Source organism: Onychomys torridus, chromosome 20 (genome assembly GCF_903995425.1).
Source record: "Onychomys torridus chromosome 20, mOncTor1.1, whole genome shotgun sequence".
In the NCBI taxonomy this organism is placed as follows: Eukaryota; Metazoa; Chordata; class Mammalia; order Rodentia; family Cricetidae; genus Onychomys; species Onychomys torridus.
The window spans coordinates 2,932,035-2,955,417 of NC_050462.1; the positions used below are offsets into that span (position 1 = coordinate 2,932,035).

The 23,383-nt window shown below is 47.3% G+C and overlaps 2 protein-coding genes across 6 annotated transcripts in view; one reads left to right on the plus strand and one right to left on the minus strand.

Moving 5' to 3' along the window:
* Positions 1–18,482, plus strand: part of Timp3 (TIMP metallopeptidase inhibitor 3) — a 47,561-nt gene extending 29,079 nt beyond the window's left edge. Inside the window, exons 2-5 of the mRNA XM_036169420.1 lie at positions 7,438–7,520; positions 12,750–12,861; positions 13,384–13,505; positions 14,691–18,482. Coding sequence (XP_036025313.1) covers positions 7,438–7,520; positions 12,750–12,861; positions 13,384–13,505; positions 14,691–14,888 — 515 coding nt within the window. The 3' untranslated portion in view covers positions 14,889–18,482. The remainder of the gene's footprint in view (positions 1–7,437; positions 7,521–12,749; positions 12,862–13,383; positions 13,506–14,690) is intronic.
* Syn3 (synapsin III) overlaps positions 1–23,383 on the minus strand; it is a 427,823-nt gene that overhangs the window by 261,936 nt on the left and 142,504 nt on the right. For all 5 annotated transcript variants that reach the window (XM_036169415.1, XM_036169416.1, XM_036169418.1 and 2 more), the window contains exon 6: positions 20,582–20,671. In XM_036169415.1, the coding sequence (XP_036025308.1) occupies positions 20,582–20,671 (90 nt within the window). The remainder of the gene's footprint in view (positions 1–20,581; positions 20,672–23,383) is intronic.

Genomic DNA, 23,383 nt, shown 5'->3' on the forward strand with positions numbered 1-23,383 from the left:
GAGGCCCAAGGACTGAGGACTGAGCATCCCCATGCCAGGCTTGCCCAGGGACCCCAGAGCACAAAGGGGGTACCAGCCACAGAGCACCAAACCTGAGAGCCCTAGGGTGGGGAGGTTTTAATGGCATTCCCTGAGAAGGAATTGGGCTGAAATGACTTGCAGCTTTCCAGATTTTCAGAGAGTGTGTGGATTGGGTTTATTTTTAGCCACATTCATTTCTTGCCAAAAAAAACCCTGCTTAAATAAAACCAAGATTAATATTTTTACTTGACGGAAAGAGTTAGTCAGGACAGGCTTTGAACTGGAGCCTGCTTATCTTGATGGGGAGTGCATTTATAATGTCTGGCCTTGGCTTAACATCAACAAAAAGGGCCTTTGAAACTGACAAGGAAGAGCCCCGGGGAACCAGGAGAGGATGCTGGAAGTGCCTGTTTGGGGGAGGCAGTGGGGGAGGGGTGTCTTCCTGGAAAGTGGGAAGAGGGCCCTGGCTTTACGAGGGGCCAGCTGTACTTCTGCCTCATTCCCAGCCAGTTCCTCCCCTTCCCCCCTTCTCCTAACGTCTGGTCCAAATTTCTGCTTCCTCTAATCTCAGATGCTCCAAACAAGGTGTCTTCTGCAGCACGGATCCAGAACAGATGTTTCTGATGCCCCTCCCCCAAGTCAGACTCCACTCCCTAGTGCAGTAGGGGCTCTGGCCCTGGGTCCTGCCTCTGTATTTGCCATACTTGCCTATTTTTATGTGTTTCTCCTGCTTCTGGACTTGGAGGTCCTAGGGGCCAGTCGGGCACAGGCCTCAGTATGGTGAATGGACAGAGGTTTATCTGACTTTCCAACTGAGAATTAGCTTTTGATGTCTCAAAAGCTAAGAAAGACTTGGTTATCTTCCACAGCTTACAACAGAGAGTCACTTATCTATTTTCTTTTTAAGTCATCTTCTTTTTGTGTGGCACTGAATATGTGAAAATCACATTGAACTTTGTGTCTGCAGCCCTGAATGCTCTGAGTAGAGCACTTGGTCAAACAAAGCACTTACCTTGGGAGCCTGCATTCTACTGGGGAAATAGAGTTAGTTAATCAACAGGCAGGTGACCCGAGGGTGGCAGGTGTCAGACAGGATACCAAGAGGAGCCTGGTGGAGGGACTTGGGCTCCAGGAGGGGTGTACAGGGAGGCATTAGAGACGGCACCCCTGACCAGGGTAGAGCAAACAGGTGATGAAGGGGGCTACGTGGAAGTGAAACAAGGGTGTCCAGGCTTAACAAGTGTGAAAGTAAAGACTCTGGGGTGTGTGTTGGGAGTGGTGGGTTTAGGACTTGAGTAAGCTGCTATTCTCTGAGATGGAGAAGGCCCCCAGAGGCGTGGTTATGGATATAGCCTATTACCGGGAGCTCAGTGTGGGACTAAGTAGTACCTCACATGGCTCAGTAGAATTCCAGGTGTGAGTACCTTAGTAAGAGGCCTAAGTTCTGGATTAGGGGTTCGGTAGGTGGGAGCTGTCACTCACACACAGGCTATGTAGACAAGCATAGTTGTCAGTAAGAGGGTGACTAAGTAAGAACACACTGTTGAATGTGATGGGTAATTCTGACAAACTGGCTTTGGAGAGATGGGACGAGAACCCAGGGGCCTGTGAGGGAAAGCATCTGTGAGATTGGTAATCATAACCCATTGTTTCTGTGCAGGGATGGGAAGTGGCCGTAGTGACGGTGCCGCCCGTGATCTCAGGCTACCATCACTGACTTGCTAGAGGTCTTCTTGGTGTGACCTTCTGGCTTGAGCCTCTTCAGAGGGATTTTTAGGGTTTGGGGTCATGGCCCTCACAAGGCTGAGAGCCAGAGAGACCCAGGGGCTTCTAAGGCTCTTTCATCTTTATTACTGCTGCCTTGTCCTCAAATGTGGATACATCAAGGGTCTCCTAAAGGGACAACAGGTTCCTGAGAAGGACCTTGAAAAGGATGAGGGCAGGGGGGTCCTGTGTATTCTCAGGGGAAGTTTTCCTCTGAAAAGCCAGAAAGTGCTGTGGATCTATAAGTGGTATCTAGACCCCTGCCTTCGAATCACCCGCTCAGCTCCGCAGTTAGAAAGTGCTTTATGCATGCACATTGTCCTGTGCTGGTCAAGCACAGTAAGGTAAATAAATGATTTACCATGATCTGTTCATGGTGATTATTTATAGATTCTTGTTGCTAATAAGAGAGGGGGAAGGGAGGAGGGAGGGAGGGAGACAGAATGGGAAGGGTAGTCTCAAGTTGGTTAAGTTGATGAAGGTTGTTGGGGGACATATCAGGCACCCCTTTCTAGTCCCATTAGAGTTGACAATGGGTGTAGAGTACAGTTACAAACTATTCTGCAAAGATTCAATGACAGTCTTCTTTCCTGGTGTACCCTCCATTTTCCTCCACACTGGGATGCAAAACTGCTCAGTAGGTACTAATAACAGGTACAGCAATTCCTATCTGACAGAGTCACCCCCGTGGGAGCGCGGTGAAGTGTGTACAGTGATTGGCTCATAGGGTGTAGTCTGTCGATGGCAGTTTCTGTCAATATATACTAGCTCTTCGCTGCGCATGCAGGTGCAATGCAAAGAGATGCAGGAACTGGTGGAGTGGGTAGGCTGCTGGCTGAGCAAAGAATCTCTCCTCTGCCCTTCTTGGACAGGTTTACACAGAGTCCTGTCTACCCTGGATTTTCTGCATTTTCAGAGCCAGCCATGTGGCTCCTAGGAGAGAATAGATGGAGTAGTGTAGCTTTCGACAGGAACCCAAGATAGGTGATCTCTATTAACTTGGGGCCTTCGTTCCCCGATTAGCTACACCATCAGCCCACTGCTTAAGCTTTTCCAGCCTGCCAGTAGGAAAATCTGCCCATTAGGTCTCGGTTTGATTGATGGTGGTTGGATTAGTGGAGGAAGGTGGAAGGTTATGGAGAGAGACATGAGCCAGTTCCTGGGTGTCTTGTCCTCTGAATATGTTGATTAATAGCAGATGTGTGATTCCTAGAGATACACCAGTGATGTGCTTGCCCTGGAACTGTTCTTGTTTATAGTTGGGGGGGTCCACATTGCTAGCAAAAGGGGGTGGGCTACGGGGTGGGAAAAAAGCAACAACCTCATATGCTTGGAAGAGCTGTACTCTGCTTGCCTTGGTTTTGCAAACACTGACCAAAAGCTATGTGCTTTTATGCCTGCTTTTCCAGGTCACTGATATATTCAAGGACTCCACACATATTTGATCTGTGAGCCAGTTTCCAAGCACCTGCAGCCTCCTCTTTTCCTTTCGGTGGTCTGTAGATTGAAACCAGGTCATTCTGGGCACATCTTTCCCCAGCCTCTAGTCAGTGTCTTCTTAGGAACTTTAAGTTGAAATATTATTGACTCCTTAGTTAATCTCTTCCTGTCCCTTTTAATGTCCATGCCCTCAGAAGCAAAGAGCTCAGAGGCTGAGTCAGGCTGGGCCTCCTCCTCTAGTTTCTGGCAACACTTACATCCCTTGGCGATTTGTTCTCTGGTGCTAAACTCCACCTTGTCTCCCTGCTAGACTGCGGTCTGTGGAAATAGGAAATAGGGCTTGTCTTTCTTGCCGTCACCCCTACCAAGCATTCATGCTTCTAGACACCAGCCTAGGCCATGCCCAGGCTGGCTCAGCTGCTGGAGGACATTGAGTGAATAGTGTGTGGCCACTCTCTAGCAGGAATAAAGAGAACCTGTGTCCAGCATGGTCCATCTCAAAGCTGCCATTTGAAAGTGGAGGGAGAGGCTAGATGTGATGTCAGCTCCAAGTTCTGAAGCAGTTTTCTGTTGCTGTTGAAGTCTTGGACACACCCCAACCCTCTTGTTCCCCATGGCCCCTGCCTGGGCCAGTGACTGCCTCCAGGGAAAACCTTACTGCCAAACAGGAAAGCACAGACTAACACGCATCCAAGTTTCACAGGACAAACTAAAGCAAATGAAGTTATAATAATTCACAGGCCAAATAGGTGGATTTGGAGCTGACACGCAATTTGACTTGGAAGGGCTGCACATCTCTTTGGGAGCACAGGATGTTGTTTAATTTTAGTTTAGCTTTAAGAGGTTTTGTTACTGTAGAGAAAACATTGGTGTGGCCGCCGTCTCTGCTTCTGCCTCCCTCTCTCTGGATGGCAGATTCCACCTTGTTTGGCAGGCCCCATTAGATCACTTTGGGGTTATCTGCAGTGACAAGACGGGACATTGATGGTGGAGATGCTTCAGTCACCTCCAGTGTGCTCCTACCGTGCTCTTGTGATCTTCACAAGGTATTTTGATGAGTTTTCCTTCACTTTCATTCCAGCAAGGAGTCTCTCCTCTACCCTAATCCCATGGGAGGTTGACAGGGCTGTAGGGTGGACAAATATCAAATGTGGTTCTGGTTTCGGGCACAGTGCTCATGGCAGTGAGATAAGATGCACAGTGCTTGAGGTAGATCACACACTGCTCTTGGTGCTTGTTCTTGTCCCTCACAGCAACTCTCAGATGGCTGCTATCATCACTCCCATCTTATGCAGGCCAGAGAGGTTTAGTAAATTCCTGTGGTCACACAGCACCAGTGCTGGGATTTGACTCCATGCTGGGAGCCTCCCAGGTCTTTATGACATTCTTCCACTAGTTATACGTGTGTCACTTGTAATCAATGTAAGTGGCATTGGACCAAGAAAGCCAGAGAGATTTTTAGGGCAACGAGCTGTAGTGAGGCCACATAGTGATGGTAGGATTTGAACTCTGTTGTAACTCTCTGAGCATAAAAACTCAGTGTGTTTTCTCTAAACTGTCCCCAGATTAAAAAAAAAAAGTTCTAAGCTCAGGCAATTTCAGGGTAAGAAAAGATTTGGCTGATCTTTTGTGCAGAAGCTTCCAGAAGTACCCAGCTTTATAGGGCAGGCTTGCTTAAGATATTTTATGTCTAAATCAAGGTCAGCTCTTTGCAAGTCCGGGAAGACTAGATGATGCTATTTAGACAAAACCTCACTCTGCAGTTTACCTTCTGGGTAAATGAAGCTGCTGAATAGGAACTCGATTCAGCTCCTCAAGATTGAGAATCACTTGTTAAGTCCAGGTGGATCTGCTTGCTGCCCAGCAGCTGGGCTGGCTGTTCCAGTGTGCCCTTGAGGTTAGGGTAGATGAAAGAGTCTCTGGGGCCTCTGGGAACATGGCCCGCTGCCTGCTGCTGCTGGTCTAGCAAAGTGAGACACAAGAAATGGAGGCAGGGCCTTCAGGGATGTTGTTCTGGAACCTTGTCAATGTCTGGCTTGTACAGCAGACCTGGAAAGAGTCATTCATCCCCTCTGAACGAGCTGCCTCAGCTCTGGAGCTGGCTTTGCCAGTGGGCTTTGTGTTGCCAGGACGGTAAAAAGGTCTAGAAGAGGTCATTGATTCATTCAAGTCTAATTTTGTTTCTAACCGCACAAGTGTGATCCAGGTTCAGTTAGCAAGAAAGCCTAGAGGGATGGGAACGTGGTTCCTCATGAAGATGTTTTTAAGCACAAAGAGGAGTCAAAGAGTATGGAAACATTATAGGATACCTACAAGGGGGAAGACTAAGGAATCCAGAGAGAGAGAGAGAGAGAGAGAGAGAGAGAGAGAGAGAGAGAGAGAGAGAGCGCCATTTACATGTGTAAAGGGTGTTCAATTCCACAAGCATTTTTGGAATATTTACTCAAAAAGTGGGTTGAAATGAATTGTGTGTTTGCTCCATGTCTAAATGAAGGAACTTGAGTTTGGAATGTCAATAGCATCTTAGCATCTTAGAGCCAAAGAGCTTGGTTTACAAATGACAGTAAAAATGCCTCCATTCTGCAGCACCCTAGCAGTAAAGCTTCAGCTCCCACACTGTCCCCCTGCAGCGGCTGCACCACCCCCCTGCAGCAGCCATACCGACCACCTGCATTGGCTCCCGCCTTTCACTAGTTCTTAGAATCAGGTGGTCTTCCCACATACACACACAGACCGACCTACTTTCTGCAGGTCCATTTTACCCCTTTCAATACCTGGTCATTGATTGCTCGGTCGGGGCTGGCTGTAAAAACTCCTGAAGATTGGAGGGAGAGGGTATCATTGCAGTCTAGTAGAAACAGAAGGAAAACACTCTCTCTCTCTCTCTCTCTCTCTCTCTCTCTCTCTCTCTCTCTCTTTTGAGACAGGGTATCTCTCTGTAGCTTTGCGCCTTTCCTGGATCTCGCTCTGTAGACCAGGCTGGCCTCGGACTCACAGAGATCCGCCTGCCTCTGCCTCCCGAGTGCTGGGATTGAAGGCGTGCGCCACCGCCGCCCGGAGGAAACGTCTCTATTCATTGATGAGCATGTCTCACCGATGAGGGCCAGACCCTGCACATACACTGACGGGAGGAAGCTGCAAAAGGATGACTGACTGATGCTGCCGCATAGCGCAGGTGTGCACTCAGAGTGAGTGCATTTGCTCGAGCTGTTCAGTGGTCTCACTCATCCAGAGCGCCTGCTCCAGCTGGGGGCTCCACAGCCGCTGCTTCATAATTCATGAGCTTCCATTCGTTTGGCTATTTGTCCCTGTGCTTTTTCCAATCTTGGGCTCAACAATTCACGCTCTTACAGTCCCTCCTCTTTCTCGACAATTGGACACCTGGAGCTCCACCCCCAGGTTTAAATGAATGCCCAGGGGAGTCTTGGCCCTGGAGGAGATGGGAATAGAGGGGAGGGGGGGGGGGGAGGGTGGGGGGGGAGGATGAGGGGGGAGGACAGGGGAACCCATGGCTGATGTGTGAAACACAAATATAATAATAATAAAAAAGTAAATTGACATTAGAATCATTAATCTTTCTTAAATATTGTTTCATCAATGCATGATTTTGAATCATACTAAAGACCCAAGAGTGTTTCAGGTGCTTTAACACATTTGAAATATGTAGAAATTTGTGCAATACTGCTTTAGAACTGGTCTTCTATGTATAAATAAAAGAATGTGTGGATTATGAAAAAAAAAGAGTGCATTTGTAGCAGTCCTTCCATTTTTGATGCCCAGGATGACGATTCTAATGACATTTATCTAAAGAAGGTACATTAAAGGCAAGGATGTGTTCCACCTGCTCTGTCACACCTAATTGCTCCAGTTCAGAGGATCTAGACTATTGTGAAGCTTGTTTTAGGGATGGGGAGCCAGAATCAAAGTTTCCTACTTGTCTTGGGTCATAATATCCATGAACTGGGATGGGGACTACTCATCAGGCCCCCTCAGACCTAGACTTGGTTGCAATTCCTTGCTTAGTGTTGGGCACAGTGGGCCAATCAGAATGCTGACTTGGGGTGCCGAGGGAGCTGGAGTTCATCATAACCCTGTGGGTGTGCCAGGACATGAAGAGCTCCTGATGAGATAGCAGACCAGGAAGAGATGCTCCTTCCAGGTGTGCTTCAGGCCTTCCTAACCCCTTCCCTCTCTGTCTTGCTCTCTCTACAGTGATCCGAGCCAAAGTGGTGGGAAAGAAGCTGGTGAAGGAGGGGCCCTTTGGCACATTGGTCTACACCATTAAGCAGATGAAGGTGAGTGACGTCATCACTGGCCCTAGGAGGGGTCTTGGGGGTTTGCCAGAAGAGTCATGGCCAAGGGAAGCCAAGTAGTTGGAACTGGAATGTGTGTTTGCTCAGTGTAGCAGCCCCAGCCCATCTTAGGTTGCTGCTGAAGTAGCAGGAAGAGCATGTGGCTGCTGGCTCCAAAGCCAGTGCAGGCAGACTCATTCATAGCTCTTTGTTGGGAGACCGAACCTTGGAACCAGATGGTAGATAGCTTTGTTACTTGATGATTATGAGACCTCAGTATAGTTGCTGCTCTTCTGTAGCCTGTCTGACACCTCTAAGATCATCATCTTGGACCACATGGTCCCTAAGAGCCCTTTTGAGATGAGCTGTGTTGTACCCACAGGACCACTGCTGTCACTAAGGCTTTGTGTTAGGTATTCTGACCACCGGTCTTCACACTGAATAAGTGCTGAGCACAGGACCCTCTCTGTTTCCCAGCTCCGGTTGTCTGCCTGCATTATAGTTCATTAGGAATATTTGCCAAGCATATTCATACCATCAGACCATTCACCAAGCCCATGAAGGTTCCTAAGCATGGCAGGGTAGTCAGTCTTAAGGAAAACACAGAGAACCCATGTCCTGGTCTTGTTGCTACTTCTAAAGAGCTCATTGACCTTGGCCTTGGGCTTTCCCAGGCCATAGTGTTACCATCAGTTGGTAGTGTGATGTTGGGCTTGGCATCATTGGTCAAGCATCCTAACTGGTAAAGTCTTTTCTAAGCAGGAACTGGTAGTAGTTGCTTATGTTTACCTTGGTGGTACTAAGGTTTGGGGCTTCAGCCTGAATAACTCAGCTGTTCCTCTCCCCCCCCCCCACTTTGTGCTTAAGTACGTACCTCCGTGTTTGTAGTCTGTGAGCCCATGAGGCAGTTTCTGCCTAAGAATTATAGTTATATGGAGGGAGAAGAGACATTCACTGACTAGTCACAAGTTCAAGATGGGATGTGCTGAGGTCTATGTGAATTGCCTACCTTTTACACATTGCTGGTCTTTGCATCCTTGGAATTAGGGGGTGGGGGTCTGACATTCAATAGGCAAATCTTGGAGAATGCTTCCCATCTAATGAAAGAGATGAAGGTGAGGCCCAAAGGTCTGAAAAATCCTCAGAGAAGAGTGTTAAGGCCCAGGTTGGACTTGACTTAGGGGTAAGGGGTGACTCACCCCTGGGTGGAGCCCCGCTATCCTAGAAGCTGACCTTCAGGCCTCTTTATTCCTTCCAGAGGCTTGTGGCTAGATGCACTCATTCTGTGGAACCTGTTGCTCTGGCTTCAATTGTGGAAACACTCCCAGGCTCTTGGTTATGTAATGTTCAGAGTCAGCCCTGGCCAGTTGCCCTTGGCTGCCTGAGCTTGGTCATGAGAGCAGCTTATGTCTTCAGACAGCTGGGAGGCCAGGAGTGGGTGGAGGTGAGAAGCCACTTTGCAACCTCTGGTAGTGGGGAAAGGGAAGCCAGAGCTTCTGGCTGCAGCAGAGGCCCCTTCCCTGACTGCCCTGTCACAACCTCCATTGTCAGAAACGTTGAGGTTGCTGCAGAGAAATCACTGGGGTGCAGGAATTCTGAAACTGGCTGGCCTTCCTTCCTGCCTTCAGGACTTAGAGGCACAGTTACCAGAGGCCTCTCTGTCAGTAGAATGTCCCTGGGTGGTGTCACACCCACAAGTATGAGTTGTTTAGAGGCAAAATAACTGTAGTTTCACCCACCATCCCTCCAGCCAGCACACCCCTCCCAGGCTGGCCCGCTCAGACTCTCTGTTCACTGTCCTTCAGCTGGGATCGTGGTGTCAGAGTGATGGGCGTTCAATAGAGTAATCTTTCCCTTCTTTCTGGCATAGGTGATATGCCAAGAGTCATACATTTAATTAAAGGCAGATCTGAGTCTCAAGTTGAGACATTAGGCGACCTTTCCTAACCATGTGTGGCTCTGGACATGCAGCCTGCAAAAGGTCTAACAGGAGATTCTTTTGGAGGAGGGCAGCTTGTTTCTCTGTCATATCTAATGTCTTTCATTAATTCTGACTCTCTTCCCAGCCCGGTGTTATGACTCACTTAACTAACTGGTCAATGCCTTTTTATCTAGAGAGATCATCTGGCTGCATGTCAGAGCAGGTACTGGTTGGGAATGAGAGTCTGACCATTCACTTCACCCCAGTCTTCTTCAGCCTCCTCTGTTCTTAGCATGGGGTTGTAGGATGGGGAGACAAGGAGATGCTTGTCACAATTAACAAGACTTTAGCAAGTGACATTTATTGAGCATACACTAAGCCCCAGGCAATCTGCTAAGCCTTTGTATGGACCACCTTCATGCCAAGGCCGTGAGACAGCCTCCCAACACTTGGAAGTAATGGAATAGTCAAGACTGTATGAATAGAAAGTGGCAAATTATAGGGTCTTTAGCATGGGGTCTTGGAGGACAAGGAGATAACAAAGTTGGGTGTCTGCAAGCAGACTGGCTACTCATTTCTACCTACTGTGGGGTTTCTCTCAACTGCTTACATCTAGTTCCATCAGGGGACTTAAAAGGCCAGGTTGGGTTTGCCAGTGTGGTCTAACAGGTGTGCAGCCTGCAAAGGGTGTATCATAAGTCTTTGGAGGAAGTAAGAGTCAGGCATGTGAGGCTGGCACTGATCCTAGGTGGTTTTGTTATTGGGGATTAGACTACCCCAGAGGGTCAGACAGGGAAGCCAGGCAGCCCTGGAACAGGACTGAAGGAACTTAGAGAACAGGGGACATGAGGAAGCCAGCATATCTGACCTCTGGGGACAGGCACAGAGCCTTCCTTCCTTCCTTCCTTCCTTCCTTCCTTCCTTCCTTCCTTCCTTCCTTCCTTCCTTCCTTCTCATGGGCAAGCCTTGAGTTCACACAGGTCCATAGTGTGGGGGTGAGGGGTAAGGCTGTAAGAACATCCAGGGAGTTTATTGTAAACCCGTACTTAGAGATTAGCTGGGATTGAGCTGTGGTGCAAAGGTGGAACTTTCCAGAACTGGCCTCGTCATTTGTGGGGACCTTATCTCCCATCAGGACCATGGGAAAACAGTTTGTTTTGCCAGGGGCTATTGTTTGTACAGCATAGACATGCTTCTAGGCAGGCTGCAAGGGGCAGCACATGGGGGACATTATGTCCCAGTTGGTCCCAGGAGGATCCCAGGGGACATGTGCTGGTCATGTGCTTTGCCTGTCCTGACTGGGGGCAGGACAGATCTGCTGGGCAGTTGGAATGTTCTGGGCCCTTTCCTCTGGTTTGTCTAAACAAATGAATGCTGGCAGGGCTTCCTCCAGCTGCAAGACCCCCTGACCTTCAGGCCTCAGGGAGCCATTGTCCTCCAATGCCTGAGACTCTTGTGGTGACAGATCCTTATCTAGCCTTTGCTGGGCCTACTGAGCTGTCACCAGCTCCATCCACTAAATGCTTAGTGGAAGTATTTGCCCCAACCCAAATGTTGTGAGCAGTTACCCGGTAGGGAAGCCAGTGAAGCTCGTTCTTTGTAGGCCATACCGGGAGTCTTAAATGTGTTTCCTGTGGAGCCTGAGTGTACATCCAGCATCAAGCAAATCATTGCCATGGCCTGACTCAACAGCCATGCTCTCCCATGGTGTAACTGAACCCCAAATTTCCTTGAAGCCCCAGGGAAGGAGAAGGGGTCAGAAGAGATCTACTCCAATCCATTAGGACAGTACACTCTGTAAACAAGAAGAGGCCTCTAGATTGTGTAGGTCCAACAGACAGCTTTGTGCCCTGTGGACCACTGCCTCTGCTACCCTTTTGCTGGTTAGAAAATGAGGACTAAAAACCAGCCCATCAGGCTTTGTGGGGTATTTGTGAGGCACCAGTGGGGTACACTGTCTGGCTTATTTTAATTACCTGGATAATTAATAATGCATGCCAGGGATATTTTTCTATCATGAAGTGCCTGGGGGGGTGGGGACACTAGTGACCACCAGTCATTCCAGGCCCCTTGAGAGGATCAGGCCAGGTCTGGGTGTCCCTCTCCACCTTCCCTGGCTCACAGTTGACAGTGTGGCCTCTGTACATCAGGACTTGTATGACGCAGATGGACTCATCTTAGACTTACAGAATGTGTTCAGTCTGTTAAAGTCACAGCAAGTACTCTGAGCACACGCTGACAAAGGACCCACAGAGCTAGAAATGGAAGAAGCTGCTGATGCTGAGGAAGCCCAGGTCCTAAGCTTCAAGGGCTGAAAGGGGAGATGGTGATGGATGGCCATTAAGACCACAGACTGGTTGTCTTGCCGGACTTGTTGTTGCTGTTTACTAACTGTGTAACTTAGACAAGCCTCTGAGCCTGTCCAAGACTCAGGCTCCACATCTGTAAAGAGGGCACCTAGCCTCTCAAGTCCTGGGCATTCAGTGCCTAGATATTCTAGCAGTCTCCTAACCTCAGTGTCACTAACACTGGGCCCAGATAACTCTGTACCCAAGCTGTTCTACATGTCATAGGAAGATTACCAACATCCTTGCTCTCTGTCCACTCTCCTGCCATTGTCTTATGTTTCAAATGTTTCCAAAGGGGTGCAACCTTGCCTCTGGTTGAGAGCCACTTGATTCAGTCATGTAGATGAATTTTACATAGTTTAATCTAGTAATAATAATATGCTTAATTAAGAAGTTTTGATATTTTTACATCCACATATATGTGATTCATCTTGAGTAAAGGAACTCAGAACCACCCTAGAAGCTCAGAAAAGCAAGAACATAGACAGTGCCTGACGTGTGTTCACCTTCTTCTAAAATTTACCTTAGTATCCTCATGTGAAAAATGGAGTTCTTGGTACCTACTCTGCATTTTTGTGAGGACTTTTGGAGGATCCTGTAAAAATCCTGCTATATAGACCAGCATGTCACAGGGATGTCGTGTGAAGACCAGCTGGCTGGCTAGCTATCCCCTTGAAACTTAACACAGAATACTTGGAGATTTTCATAATAGCTGCTTTGGATCTGTGAAGGGATGTTGTGGTTTGAGAGATGTGAGGTAGAGGAGTGGGGTAGGGCAGCTGGATGGGACATGTACCTGGCTGAGGGAAAAGAGCAGATGCCTTTCTTCGTTGTGTGGAACCCTGTGGTCATGAGTTAATAGCCTGCCCGTGGCTGACTGTGCAGGGGAACCAGAAACTCATACACTACACAGCAGCATGCTGATGGGCCCTCTCTCATGATCATGTCCCCTTTTGCCTGCAGATGTACCGAGGCTTCAGTAAGATGCCCCACGTGCAGTACATCCACACAGAAGCCTCTGAAAGTCTCTGTGGCCTTAAGCTAGAGGTCAACAAATACCAGTACCTACTGACAGGTAAGAGTCACTGGGAGCATCGAGGCACTGCTCCCTTGCACTGGGTCTGCCACAGCTGAGTGAGTGGCATCCTGAGGGTCATAGCCATGTGTCTCATGAAGTGAAGGGTGTGTCTGGTTTACCCAGTGCTGGCTGGCAGCGTTGGCTCCATCGTGCACCTGGTTGTGTCCTGATTTTGTGGTATCTCAGCTTTAATGTGACTAGAAAGAGGCTGCCTTTTCTACAGCACTTGACAGTCAATCTCTCTTATGTCCTTGGTTTGTCTTATGTCACAGACTGGTCTTTAGGCTGTCATTGTAGTAATGGCAACATGCAAAACCCTAAGGAATTCTAAGACCTGGTGGCTTTAAGACCTTCAGCAGAATGCTCAATATCTCAAGCTCCATTATCATTTGGAAAACAGGCCAGAGTTCATGTCTAAGGGTGTTGGGGAAGGGGTAACAAACCCAGGGTCAGTGCCTGGCCCTGGCAGTACAGGGCTCTAACAGAATGCCTGTTCCCTTGCTTCCCATCCCACTTTAGGCCGTGTCTATGAAGGCAAGATGTACACAGGGCTGTGCAACTTTGTGGAGAGGTGGGACCAGCTCACACTGTCCCAGCGCAAGGGGCTCAATTACCGATATCACCTGGGTTGCAATTGCAAGGTGAGTTCTACAGTGTCAGTCTGGAAGCTTTCATTCCTTCTCTGCTAGGACAGACAGCCTATTGGGGGTGCTATAGGGGTGGTAAGGAATGCTGCCCTGGGGCAAGGCGGGCAAGAAAGCTCTGAAGAATGTCTTTGCCCTGGATTCACTGACTGGACAGTATCTACTTGGCAGCTGCTGGGTTATGAGGGCTCTTTGACATCCTGGCCCCTCCCAGCTGTTCAAGGCCAGGACAGGTACAGGAACTTTCCCTGGAGGGTTCTGCCAAGCTGTCCTAAGTAGGTTCACTCTGACAGCTGACTCACTGGAGTCCCTGTCCTGGTGGGCAGGCTGGCTGAGCCCTCTGCTGACAACAGCTGCTGCCTAACACCTCTTTCAACCAGGTCCAGTCCCTTCCCCAAGTATAAAGTCATGGGAGGGAGCTGAGTCACTCTCTCCCCTCATCCTCAGAATAATCTCATGTACTCTTAATTACTATTACTTCATTGTACAGGTAAGAAATGAAGGCTCAGAGATCTTTGCTATGTGATCCTCGGTTATATAGCTTGCCGAGTCTGCCTTCCACCCCAAGGCTACTGAACTCTAAAATGCATGCTTTCATCTTTCTGATTCCTTCATTTCCTACAATGGTGGTAGTCTCCCCTATTGGGGGAGTTATTAAGGCAACTCCATGTATTTAAAAAGGAGGTTTATTTTGGGGTAACTTACAGCCAGTAAAGGGGTTGGTTACAGGATCCAGGAGAGGTGAAGTGCAGTCCAGCAGTGTTCTCTGGAGAGCTGTGCTCGGTCATCCAGCATCCAGGATCACAAGGAACCAAGAAACCAGGCACATCCAGATGTGCTCCTGTCTTGGCCCTGCCCCAGGGTCAGGTCATAGGTAGGCATGGCAGTTACTGGAAGCCTCACTACGGGTAGTACTTTCAGGTCAAAGCTGGAACAACTACCCACTACACTCCCCTCCCACATCAAATCTGGGACTCGCACATTGTGTGACCTGGAGCAAGCTGCTTAACTTTTCCAAACCTCTTATTTATAGAAGGGAATTAGAACTGTACCAAAAGTTTAGAGGCACTGTGTCTGGTACCCAGTAGATGCTCAGTGGTCTGAGCTAGTGTTCCAGGGTTTGAATCCAGGCTGGTCCTGCCATGGTACAGTCTCCTAACTGTGGCTTGTGTGTCACTGCAGATCAAGTCCTGCTACTACTTGCCTTGCTTTGTGACCTCCAAGAATGAGTGTCTCTGGACCGACATGCTCTCCAATTTTGGCTACCCTGGCTATCAGTCTAAACACTACGCCTGCATCCGGCAGAAGGGTGGCTACTGCAGCTGGTACCGAGGATGGGCCCCTCCAGACAAGAGCATCAGCAACGCCACAGACCCCTGAACCCAGACATGCTCCACCTCACCTCCTTCCCATCCCACTGAGTCTCCCGGACACTAACTCTTCCCAGATGATGACAATGAAATTAGTGCCTGTTTTCTTGCAAATTTAGCACTGGGGACACTTAAAGTCTCTGCTGTCTATGGAGTTGATTTGGAAATACCCTCCTGGCCCTGCCCCTACCCCTTCTTTCTAGGTTTTTGACATCACCCATTTCTAAATGGGAATCTCTGGTGCCAAGCCAGAAAGAATGAGGCATGTATACTCCTCTTCTTCATGATATATAATCTATATTTTTTTAGGAAAACGAAAATTGAAAAATCTGTCCCATTTGGGCATTTAATAGCTACTCTTCTTTCTTCCTCTGTTGACCACATCCTAGACCCACTTCCAGGTACACGTCTTCATCCTAGCACACAAAGAGGATAGAATAGCATAGAAAAGGAAGCTGGCAGAAGTCCAACCATTTCCTAGTCAGTCAAGGGCAGCAAGCAGACAGACTCCAGGTATTCAAAAGACCTTATCCACAGAGGTTATACAACTGTGTATCTGGATCAGATGGTCTGTCTATGTCTCCCTGTCAGAGTGAGGGAAGGAAGGGGGAAACTGCAGGAGCGGGTCTGAGATGACATGTAGTTCCCCTGCCCTGGGATACTTGGGTTGACCAGATGTTTCAGATCCTGGAGCAAGCATCCATGTCAGAGTAACAGAACTTTCTGAGTTGGTAAAGACTTAAACATCTGCCTGGGTTCAGTAGACAACCTGTCTGTGTGTACAAAAACTCAGAAAAAGGTTTGAAATGAACATCTTTCCTCTCCTCTTGGGAATTCTTGGGGAAGTTTGGCTTGAAGCTTGCCAACATATAAGCTGGAGAAATACACACCAGACACTATCCACAGACATAGTCAAGTAGATTTGGGTAGAGAATACTATTTCCAAAGTAGTGCTTAGCTCATCTAGGGGGATGTGTTTACATACACATTTTCATATACCCACAGGGGATTATGAGCTAATTTTTATAGGACACAGAATTCTATTCAATGCTGTTAAATATGTGAATAGTTTAATCTCTTTTCTTTTTTTTTTTGATGGGAAATTGTGACATTCCAAGTTGACTTTTTTTTTTTCATTTGAATTAAAATTTTGAAACTCTGAACACCCTCAGCACCCTCTTGTCCCTATAACTGGGGTCCTCTGACCTCTCACCTCCTTTCTTCCTTCTGCTTTGTGTTTGGGGTGTCCTTCACTTAATTGCCTTACTGGCCAGCTGATGGCAGGTGAGTGGGAGTGTAGGTTAGGGCCTTCCTTCACAGGAGAGGGAGAGTTGCACAGTGTCCTGCTCCAATGGAATACCTCCTCTCCTGGATCTGAGGACAGCATACACTTCTTCCCAAGCTCAGTAGTGGGTGAACGTCACCTCCTGAGGTGGTCACCTCACAGAATGAACATGGTTGCTTGGTCACTGAGGGAGCTAGGCTCTGCCGTCAAACTGTAGGCCGTTTGTTGTGTTGTATTTTTGTTTTTAAAATAAAACTATAATATAAATTTTCCTATTAAATAAGATTATTTTAAGTTTTAGTGTCATAAATGCATTGTCAATAGTAGATGGTAATGTGTATTTTACAGAGTTTGAAGTGGTAAGGTGGTGGCATTTAACATTACTCTCTGTCTCTTTTCAGATTATGGGTATTTAGCCTCTATTAGTAATCATATCTTCAGCTCATTCCACTTTAGGAAACATAGTTATCAGTTATAAGTAGAAAGAGAGAGAGAGAGAAGCCAACAGGCTCCAGTGTCTGTCCCCGACCCCACCCCACATACACCAATGCTATGGCCTGTGTTTGACAGCCTCGCAGAGCAGGAGGAGGACAGTTCAGGCAATGGGTGTCAAGTTTCCTCTTGGCTGCTTTCATTCCCCTGTACTCACAGGGAACAGAAGGCATGGCCCTTCCCATGGTGTGGAGCAAAAGGAGCTGAGGTCAGCAAGTCAGTACTTCTTAAGGGGTGACTTACTGTTTGGGGTTCTTTACTTCAACCTCCTAACATGGAGTCTCCTAACATGGTGCTCCGGCTCTACCCTGCTCAAGTGCCCTCCCTATGTGCACCCCAGAGTCTCTTCCAAGAGGCCTGTAGCCATTCTCAATCCCCATGTCATCACCCCACTCCTAGAGGCAGACACAAGGTGAGAACTGAGCATGAGGCATCTGAACTTAGCCTGAAGATAAAATCAGCTGCAGAACCATGGCCCCAGGTGGCTGGTGAGAAGTTCTTGGCAAGGAAGAGTCTTCTGGAAAGTCACATCATCGGAGGGTGGTTTTTGAGCTTTCTATAAGCTATAGCTTTGTTTATTTCACCTGTTCACTTACTGTATAATTTAAAATCATTTATGTAGCTGAAACACTTTGGTATTTCAATCATATCATGAATGTTTTATTTTGCTAAATCATGTGCCATGTGTAGGCTCTCATGTGTACACTGTGTCTAAGAGAAGAAATTTTAAAAAAAGGAAGGAAGGAAGGAAGGAACCCACATGCCATTTTCCTGATTCAAATTCTACAGTAGAATGGAGGGTAGAATACTGGGACTCAAGCACTCAGCTAGACTGGAGTTCAAGGAAAGAGAAGGTACTAGAAACAGCCTCCTCCAGCCTCCTCCCCACGGAATCCCAAGGGTGGGAAGGAGAAGAAGAAAATCAAAACAAACACAAAAGTACACTGATGTCCTCCTTGTCCTGTATCAGCTAGCCCTGGGTCATCTGCCACCCACTTCCCAAGGCCTTTCTCCTACTCGGCCAGGAAGCTATGGTTTCTGCAGTCTGGGGCCATGGCAACCGTGACTCCAAGCTCTCTTTGTCTCATCCAGGCATCTTTTCTACCTTCCAACCAAGGAATTCCTACAGCCAAGCTGTTGCTTCCCAGGCTAGCATTCTGCCATAGCCAGGGCGGGGAGTTTAAGGAAATCCCTTAAGCTCCTACCTTCTCCAGCCCATCCCTGCCACACAAACATGGTTTCATGCTGTGCTTCTTAAACAATAAAGGACACACAATGACTTTTGGGGATAGAGCTGCCTGGGAGATAATGTGGGTCCAGGAGGCATTCCCCTTCCCTGCCTCATGCCAAGGTGGCACACAGGTGGTTGGCTCCCAGCTATTAAAGTTAAAAACATCACTCTAGTGTTTGTATCAGAGAAACTTTAAAAATTAAATCTAATGGCAGAAGCACAATGAAATGGGAGAAGGCAGGAGAGATGGTCTTGGCAGATCTAAGTTGGCTATTTGGATTGAGGAGGAGAGTACCTAAGAAAATGACCATGTTCTGAGGACAAGGGTGCCTTAGATTTTCTATGACTACTTTTCCTTTAACCAGTTGGCAGTGCTGAAGCCCAGTAATGATGAAGAGACACCAACCAGAGAAAACCCTGTCTAGAAGGAATGTATTTGTTGCTAAATTTTGTAGCACTGTTTACAGTTTTCCTCCATGTTATTTATGAATTTTATATTCCGTGAATGTATATTGTCTTGTAATGTTGCATAATGTTCACTTTTTATAGTATGTCCTTTATTCTAAACAGTAAAGTGGTTTTATTTCTATCACACACCTTCTGTCTCTTGCCTTCTTGTGTCCCATCTTACAGTGGGGTTGGGGTGGGGTGTTACATTGATAGCAGAGAGGGTCTTGCAAGCAGATGCTCTCTGTCCTCCTCCACACTCTTGCACACACCCTCCTTCCACCCATGTCCAGCTTGGGTCACCTTGATTAAGCCCCTTTTTTGTGACAGATTTCAGGAGAGTATCTTTGGCCCCTTATAGCTGCTAACGCAGCACTAACTCCCTCATTGTACTGGCAAGATCATCCCTAATTCAGTGTTCAAAAGATCTCTATCTAATCCCCTATGAGTGGACAGGGCTGGGGCCTGTCTCAGCTTCCTCACTTTCCCCTGAGAATCCCATGGTCAGAGAGGGTGTGGAAACTTATAGGCAGCCAGACTTGATGCCAATGGTCTAACTGCAATCCTGAGTGAAGCTCCTAGTTGGGAATTCCAGTAATTCCCGAGGCCCTAGGACAACTGGTGAGCTTTTCCCAGCACTCAGTGAGCTACTCTCTACTACATACCACCACATAACTGTGAGCCCTCCTTACCAGTGTTCCAGGTCATGGCCTTTGCCCTAATTTCAAAGGTCTTCCACTCTGAGCACCCACAGCATTATGCATGCTCTTGCACAGACCCTTATAAACCTGCTATGTCTCTACCACTCTCAATGAGATTAAATTCTTGTCTAAAATCTAGTCATTAGACTGGGCAGCAATTAGTAATCAACTGCTTTCAAGGCAAACCCTGAATTTTCTTAGTTTATACATGTTCTGTGTTATTGAGACCTTGTCACTATAGTTACCAAACACTAGAAAGAAATTCCTTATGGTGGGGAAGGTTTATCTTATGATGGGGAGGTTTATCTTCTGCTGGGGAGGGTTTATCTTCTGCTGGGGAGGTTTATCTTCTGCTGGGGGAGGTTTATCTTCTGCTGGGGAGGGTTGTTCTGTTTGGCTCCTGGTTTCAGAAGCTGTGGGTCACCGTGCCCAGGAGGCTGTGACAGGACCAGCAGTTTTCATCATGGTAGACTAGAAGTAGGAGAGAATGCTGAAGCCCCAGCCTTCCTCCACTTTCTTTAATCCCATCTGGGCCCCTGACTTCATAGATGGTGCTACCCACATTCTAAGTTGGTCTTTCCTGGCTTAGTTAATCCTCTATGGAAGGGCCCTGACAGACACCTAGAAAGTTCATTACTAATCTGGGTGCTTTCCATTCCAGTCAAATTGATAATTCGGATTTACCATTACACTTAGACTAACCAGACATCCAGGATTCTGTGACCGATGGCTAGATAGAGTAGACAGACAACCATTGAGAACCTCTGACTGGCTGGCTCGCTCTCAGAAAAGCCTGTAGTCCTACCTGGCAGTGTCTTCAAACATGGCTGTCCAGCTCAGCAGCCAGAGCCTGAGATTCTCAGTCAGACCACAGCTAGCCAGGATGAGCACACATTACACTTGTTCCTTGAGACCCCCATTCTCTGTAAGGCCAAGTGCACTGGCCACACACCAATCACATAAGCAGGCATGCTGTAATCTGATTCCAGCAGCTCAAAAACTCTGCTACCAAAATTCTAACTGTGGGCATTAGTCTTAAACCTTCCAAACAGGTAGAAAAGCCACATCTCTCAGCTCAGCCCTAGTACACTGCCATTGATAACACAGTCACACTTCAAAGAAAGGAAATTGAACATGTCAGCACATTGCTCTTTAATAATCAGCTAAAATAAAATATCACAGCTTTTATTAAAATTACAGTGGAAAACAGGTCCCAGGAAAAGTATACTGAAATTAACATTTTACCATAAAAGTATTTTTTGCCCTTTATACTCAACCTCTGGTTCCAGGATGCCAACTCAAGATGTCCCTTGATGTGTCTCACAGAAATTATCTTTGTCACTTGCCCTTTTCCCTGAAATTCCCCTGGAGAAGTTGAACCTTCCCCAAGGAACACTAGACATTCCCACAAACACAGGACATGAAGGATCCTATGTGGAGTCCAGGTAACCAGGAAGCAAGCTGTGAACCTCCCCGAGAGACTCAGGAGACAGACATGTAAGGTCATCCCACATCATGAAGATAAGCAGAGTTTAAAAAGCACTCACCATTGGCTTGTGGTTGGGGAAAAATGTTTGCTCCACAAGAGGAAACTTCTCAGGACCCAAAGAATGGAAGATCTTAATGAGCTGAGAGAACTGGTAGAGAAAAGGAGAGCTCATTAGTGAGCCGGGGTTTCCCACTAGGGTCCCAGCACCCACCTGACCCTGGCCTTCAAGCATCTGTCACGTTCTAGACGCTGTTGCTCACTGCTAGGATGAAAAGCCCTTTCTTTTACTTCTCGTGCCTGCCCCTGACCCAGAAGGTAGGCAGGTCACTGGCTTCAGTTCAACTATGTTCCAGAGCACTATAACGCATTCTCAGCCATTTCACATAAGGTCCTTGCCCCCAGTACAGCCTTCTGGGGTTCTGCCATCCTTTTCTGCCTGCAATGTCTCTACTTCTAGGACAGCATGTAGGCACTTCATGAATGAGAGAGTCAGACTCCCTCATTCAAGTTCTCACTGTTACCAGCTGTAAGACCTGGAAGGCAGGTTCAAAAGCCTGTTTCCTAATTTATAAATAGAAAATATACAAAAATCTCACTCATTCAATTGCTAGGACACCACTGCCTAACTCATGGGAGCACTGCTGTTAGTGATTAATATTTCTTCTGCTTTTCCAACTCTATACATTCCGAAGACTCATAGAGGTCCCCACTGTGCATCGCTTATTTCTTCACTTCCTAATTGGACCTCAGATTAGCTTGTGCTTCCAGGGTAAGGGTTAGATCCCCTGGCCACCACCTTGTGCTGTGCAGAGCTCACATGGCATCTGACATTGTGCATGATGATTAGGACAACACTTCAAGCCTGCCAGGCCAGGCCTACATAAGACAGGCAACACTACCAGGTTGAGATGATAAGATATTGCGGATGGGAAGCATGGGGAATTTGGTACATAGAGGGCGTGGGTCATCAGGAAGGATCCTTGGCTCTATGCCCTAAGAGGAAAAAGGGTACCCTGTGTGTTCAAGGAGACCACTGTTTCTGAAGGCCTTCAGTGGCTTCCATGGCTGTGGCCTCAAGTGTAGGGGGATGGTGAGGAAACGGGCAAAGGTGGTCCATCACAGGTCATCATGAGCTTTAAAAGAAAGGCTGGACCAAGGATCTTATTCACTTAAAAAGCAAAGGAGAATTACAGGTGGACACCTGAAGAACAACTTGGCCTTTTCAAACACAGCTACCTTGTGGCTAGAAAAAGAGCCACATTTTGTGCCAGGAAAATGCCAATATCTGGGACAGAGAAATAAGGAAGATGAAGAAATTCCTGCTCTTTACTGGGTTCCTGTGCACTCTTGGGGAATAGCCCACACGTGTAGCATAGAACAGAATCATTCTAAAAGGCTTGGAGAACTGTTTGGGAGTATCCCTCATTTTACAGATAAGGAAGCTGGAGTTCAAAGAGAGACTGTAACTCCACAGCTAAGCTAGTGTGTTCTAGAGAAGAGCCAGAGCACTTACTGCTGGCTCTGTGGGCTTTAGTTTCCTTTTTGGTACAGTGGAAATACCTGGGATGTGGGTATTAGGGCTGAGCACATGACATAGTGAGTGCTAATAAAGTTGCTGCTGTCAAAACTATGGCCTGTTTCCTTCTCAGGCATCCAAATCTTAGATTCCATGAATCAAAACTCTTAGTTATGACATAAAGAAAACACAGCCAGGATGGCAGCAGCCAAGACTATCCATACCTATTAAATTAACCTAAGTAGTCATTCAACAAATACTCAGAACCATCAGCCTAGACTTAGACCATGTGTTAGAGGCAAGAATTGCTGCCATTTATTGAGGATATGCTGTGTACCAGCCACTATTACAAACACTTTACATGTCCCCCCTGGAAACCAGAAAAACCCTAATACTATCATCATTTTCTAAATAAGGACACCAAGTTCTGAGAGGCTAATGCAATTGCTCGAGAGTACACATAAGTGGAGAAGCTTGGCCTTGGTCAATCTAGTTCCTGTGCCAGACTCTAATCAGTGTTCTTCACTGCCAGGTGACGACAGCCAGCCAGCCAAAAAGGGTGACCAGAGAGCTGAGACGTCTCATGGTATTTTCTCTACACCTCTGAGCTTCCTTTGTTTTCCCCCGAGGTACATACCACAGGACAGATGACACAGTTGTCATATTTGTTAACAGACTGTCCCCCCAGAATGGTAGACTAAGGGGCAGGTACTCTGGTGCCATTACTACGTGTGTATAGGCTGCATTGCTTGTATTAAGGGAGAGAAATGATATATAAAGGAATGGTGTCACTGAGGTGCAGACCCATGTGTGGGGTACTAGAAGAGAAGAGGGCTGCTATTTTAGAAAGATCTTTGTTTTTGTGTAACATTTGAATGGGAACTTGAGTAGCCCAATGGAATGTTCGAGACTACTGAATCAATGGGGAGGAAGCCAATGTGAGGGTTGGAGAAAGGGTTTCACCATTTACTAGCCTTAAGACCCCAGAAAGTTCTGAAGTTAAGCCTTCTCCTCTGTATGACAGAGGAGCAATGCGGTCTCAACGACATGATAGCATGGATACCTGCAGCAATTTTCTGGTATTTAGTAAGAGTTAGATAACTTTGAAGAGCAAACAGTAAGAAAATTCTATCAGGATGTTAAAAAGAATGAGATACGTTTGTCTGTTTGTTTGAGTCAGGGTTTCCCATAGCCTGGGCTGGCCTAGAACTCTTAACTACATAGCCAGGACCTTGTCTGATCCTCCTGCCTCCATCTCCTTAGGGCTGGGATTATAAGTATGCACCACCACATCTGGTTTATATAGCACTGGAAATTGAGCTCAACACGCTACCAACTGAGCTA